The 5,055-nt window shown below is 39.0% G+C and overlaps 1 protein-coding gene across 1 annotated transcript; it reads left to right on the top strand.

Moving 5' to 3' along the window:
* Nucleotides 1–301: 301 nt before the first annotated feature.
* Nucleotides 302–2,939, top strand: nppa (natriuretic peptide A). Its single transcript, XM_042004187.1, has 3 exons — nucleotides 302–412; nucleotides 2,072–2,387; nucleotides 2,935–2,939. Exons 1-3 carry the CDS (start codon nucleotides 302–304, stop codon nucleotides 2,937–2,939), a joined length of 432 nt encoding a protein of 143 aa, XP_041860121.1.
* Nucleotides 2,940–5,055: the final 2,116 nt, after the last annotated feature.

Raw genomic sequence — 5,055 nt, 5'->3', positions numbered from 1 at the left:
GAGCTCAGGCAAACAGGATGACTCCTGAAGTCATGCCACTGCTGGCTGGTCATTGTGATGATTTACAGACACATACTGCATACACAACTCCTCTCAAGCACCACTTCAGCAGACATCTGACCAGCTGCCTTATCGTGCAGAGGTGTCAGAATGTACTTGAGGTGAGCTACAAAATGATGAGCCAATGTCTGTCATTGTGTGGCCAGTTTACATGTATGGATGTGTATGTGTGGTAGCATGCATATAATGCCTTTCTGTGTCGTAGTGGCTATAGTGTCAGTATTAGCAGCGGTGGGACAGCATGAGAACTGCGGTACTGTGGAGCTCGTTGGCCTTTCTGTGTCAGCAGTGTCTGGTTTGCAGCCACGTATTGGGAAGGCCTTCATCTAGCAGAGATCTGGATCAGCTAAAGGTAAGAAATTACATCATGACCCCTGTTTGAAAACTGCACTGTGGAGGGTCCCTTATATCCACAAATACAGAGGGACAGTTAACAGTGTGTTGTTGACTATTCATGTAAATTATCATTGTTTTGGAATTTCTGCTTCTACCGCGGCACAATGAAGGTCACAGCAGGTCACAATTGAGAATGTGTTTCTCAGACCGGAGGATTTAAAAATCTCTATTTACATTTCTCCTTAATCAGTATCTTGGCTATGGATAAGAAAATCAAAATTCATGCACAAAATTTCAAATTTCCAAATCCTACTAGAGGAAACGATAAGAAAGTAGTAAACATAAGAAAGAAGTACCAAACCAGGAGCTTGCATGAGATAACTTCAGGATCAACTTTACATTATGACTCCTAATTTGTTCTGTAATGGGTTAAATTATCATTTATGAACACAAGCAAACACACCTCGTACAAACTAATCAATCATTTCAGAAAACAGAAAAAATGAAAGACACTGTGTACAGTGACCAGCACAACTAGTAGCTGGATGAGGTGGAGTATCCAGTCAATGTCAGACACCCTGCTTAGATCCAGCAAGTGTGGTAAAAAACCAGCAGATGACACCTGTAATTTTCTCTCTGTGGCAGATTTGTCTTGTCAAATATTGACACAATAAGCGTCAATCACACATGTGTTTCCCTGCTCCAACAAATCTGATCCAAATGAAATCTAACAGCTTGTTGTGAAGTGCTACATCAGTGGTTCCCAACCTGAGGGTCCCCCCCAAGAGCACAGGGGGTACCTGAGGGAAAACAGGTTGGGAATCACTGCTTTACACAACAACCCATTCATGTGAATCATGTGTGTTGAAGCAGGGAAACATCTAAAACCTGCAGGGCAGTGGCCATCAAGGACCAGAGTTCAAGATCCTTTATACGATTTAGTAATCATGTTGTCTGGGTCTTGGAGTAAAAGACTAAATGTGTTGTTTGACTTTCACAGAGACACAACTTTATTAGCTATATATCATCAGAAAAGAATTCATATGTACCCTAAAGTTTGTTCCTGCAGACTGTTAACTTATGTTAATACTTATTCATCTATTAAAATCCACAATTAATTATAAAAGATTTCCTGGTAGAAGATTATACTACAATAATTTTGACATATCAGAAAGTAATAAACAGTAAATATACATTTACTTTAAGATTATTTTCCATTTTGCTCCCAGCTTCTCCCCGAACCACCGTTTGATCTTCTGCTCTGATCATATAGTTCATTGCCTTTTTGTAAGCCTTCATTTCAACAAAGGACATTGTGTCAGAAGCCTTGTGATTAGTTCAGACGCAGCTTTGCAAACCTAAGCTATGATGTTCTTTTTAGAGAGAACTGTCAGAACATCTAGCATGCTAAGATAAGATAAGATAAGATAAGATAAGATAAGATAAGATAAGATAAGATAAGATAAGATAAAATAAGATAAGATAAGATAAGATAAGATAAGCAAAAACAAATTGTTTAATTTAAGCTGACTGGACAGTGGTTTCATAAAATATATGTTTAAAGAACTTCCCACTATCTTCACAAACTCAAAAAATTAATATTTGTCATGTTGAATTAACCCTGTGTTCATTTAGCTTTAGCCAGTGTCACATATCAACACATTTCCCACCACAGTCTTTACTGGAGCTGGTTGAAGAGAATCTGGCGGATGTAGCCCAGGAGGAGGAGACTCAAGCTGATTATGAACAGACAAACCAAGAGCCTGAACACAGCCAGGCCAGCAGAGGATGGAGTCTGGACCAGGAGAATGATGGGCCTATGATATCAGAGAGAGGTCAACCGCCAATTGTGAGTCGCAGCAGGGCAGCAAGTCAGAGAAGCCGACTGCAGGACCTGCTGATGAGTACCAGGAAACTGGCCTCTGGCTGCTTTGGAGCCCGAATGGATCGAATAGGAAATGCCAGTGGTCTGGGATGCAACGGTGGAAGAGGTATCAAAGTAGTCACAGTTTGGAAGAAACATGGCGTAATGTTGATTTTAACAGTGATTTTTTTTTTTTTTAATTGCTAATTCTAGTGGAAAATCATGTTTGACGTGTGTGATATTGTAAGGACCCGTCTGTACACTAAGTTTCCTATAGGGACGATAAAATTACTTGAATGTTCAACGGGAACATATGGGTGACAAGTTTAAGGAATAAAAAACACAGCTTCAGTGTGCTTTGGCAGTTATTCTGGAAACTTCACTTTCTTTTTAATCCACTTTCAAGTAGATTTAAAATCCCCTACATGTGTTCAAAGAGGCTGAGATCTGGAAGTTACAAAAGATGAAGCACAAAATTAAAAATTATTCAGTGTTTTATGGAAGGAGACACTGTCATCCTGGAAAAGACAGTTCCCATTAGAGTAAAGCTCATTATTCAAAACAGTCATTCATTAATTTTCTTAACCACTTATTCTAATTCATAAATACCACAATCACTGCAGCTGTTCTACATAATGTTGCTCTTTTGTGTGTTTGTGTCATTTCCCTACCAGGGTAACGTGGGAGTTTCCTGGAATCTTATGTTGGAATTGAAGATACAAGAGATTCTGCTTGCTTATGCATTGAAATCTTGTGTATGTGTGTGTGTTTCACTTGTAGAGGTATGAATATTCCAACTATGTAATAAAATGTATAGACCATTAAAATAAATGAGTTATATTGTCATGATGATCTGTGTGTTTTTGTTCTTGTTCTGTCACTGTTGCTGTTGTTTTGTAATTTTTTTGGTTTTGTCTTGTTCCTTGTTTTATTTTGTAACTCTTTTCCCTTGTGTATTATGTTTGCTTTACTTCCTGCTCCCTGCTTCCGGTTAACTGACACATCTGCTTTTTGTCCCTCCAGATATAAGCTCCAGGTTTTCCTTTATTCATGGTCAGTTCACTGTCGGTGTTATTCCTCAGTTGGCCCATAAGTCCTGTCTTAGTTTGTCAGTAGGTCAGTCAGTCTTCAGTTGTGACTTTTGTTGAATTAAATCTCCCTAATTCTTTTTAACATCCACCTTTATCTTCAGGAGTCCTGCCTTTGGGTCCAACTTCCTCGTGTCCTGTTGCCACAATCCATGACATAAAGTATTTATGTGCTGTGCTTGCAGAGCTGTATAAATTATGAATGAAAAAAATGAGTTTATAAGATTTTCCACCACCATTATATATCTGTGTTTGTTATTGTGTTTGTTGTTTTTTTATCTGACTTCAAATTAGCTTTAATTGTCTTGCACCATTTTACAAATCTACTCAAGGTGCAAGTCCAAATATGTGCAAATACCACATTTTGATTTTTTGAATGATGTCATGTCAAAAGTGTGCGAGTATGTTCTTATTTTTATCAACTTGTGCAGCTAAATTGTGTTAAAAGCACTGGAAAAGTCAAAGAACGATCCTAACAGTGCTGGGCTCCATGAAGCAGGTAGATGAAGACACCTTCAACACCAACCACAGGACAAAAAAAGACAACTGGACAGGATTTTTGGGTATTTTCCATATATCTGAAACTTTCTACTGACTCAGGCTAATGTTGAAGAGGTGGTGTTGAATCCAACATGCATGTTCTGTGGAGGTTCAGTCTCTCCAGTTATTTTTTTATTTTTTTTTTTATTTTTTTTTAATATGATGCACTGAGTTCAGTTCACATATTATTTCAAGTATTTGGTTCATTTTACATCCTGTGGTAGGCCTGATACACACATAAGGATTTTTTTTAATCTTATGAGATTTTTTATTTGGTCGAGACCTCACATGTGAAGATAAAAAAAATCTGGCATTAAACAGTTTGATCATACTGTGTGTAGTGTGCTCCAATAATCTAATCACACACACACAACAATGCTGTCCTGCAACTGATCTACAGTCTAGTCCTCCGAGCCGGACATATCACGTGACCAAACATCATCTAACAAAAACGAAGAACCATAGCAACAACCGACAAAAAAAGAAGAAACATAGTAACAATCGGAAAACACACACAGCATGGAAGAGGATACATTGGACGAGGGAATGATGGTGGTCTTGGAACTATTGTTAACAGAAAAAGCCAGAACTGAAATAAATAACAGACTGGAGACGGTGTGAAGACGGACTTTATTTACTTCCTTGTTCCCCAGCCAGCTCGCTCTCTGATTGGCTACATTCCGTACCACGTCACCATCCACGCACTAGTCATTGGCGTTCCTCAGAAATCGGCTCTGAAACATTGAACATGTTCAATATTCCCAGTTGTCGGCTACGACCCTTTTCGGAGTGGCTTATCAGGACAAATCGGCTTGTAACACACCTCAGACCAAATGATAATTGGACAGGGAAATTTCACGATGATCGGACGTTTGCTGTCCGAGGTTGGGAAGAGGCAGACAGGACATTCAGGTCAGGACTGCCCCTGGAGGCGGAAGAAAATGCAGAGCCTTATTCTGAACTGAGATGTAAAACCTGTTCAGCTCATTAGCTCAGTCTTGACTTTCATCAGCGTGGTCCCCTTCACCTTGAAGCTTAAGGTATTGTACTGGAGATTGAGGGATGAAATAAGGGGTTCAGAATATCACTTTCTCCCTTTTCTGTCCAAAAACCTTTCAAAGGAAAGTATTTAGGACTGAATTGGTCTGATAAATACCACTTATGTAA

The sequence above is a fragment of the Melanotaenia boesemani genome, chromosome 13 (genome assembly GCF_017639745.1).
Source record: "Melanotaenia boesemani isolate fMelBoe1 chromosome 13, fMelBoe1.pri, whole genome shotgun sequence".
Classification (NCBI taxonomy): domain Eukaryota; kingdom Metazoa; phylum Chordata; class Actinopteri; order Atheriniformes; family Melanotaeniidae; genus Melanotaenia; species Melanotaenia boesemani.
Note: the sequence above shows the minus strand (reverse complement) of the source record. Positions and strands in the feature narration are given on the sequence as shown.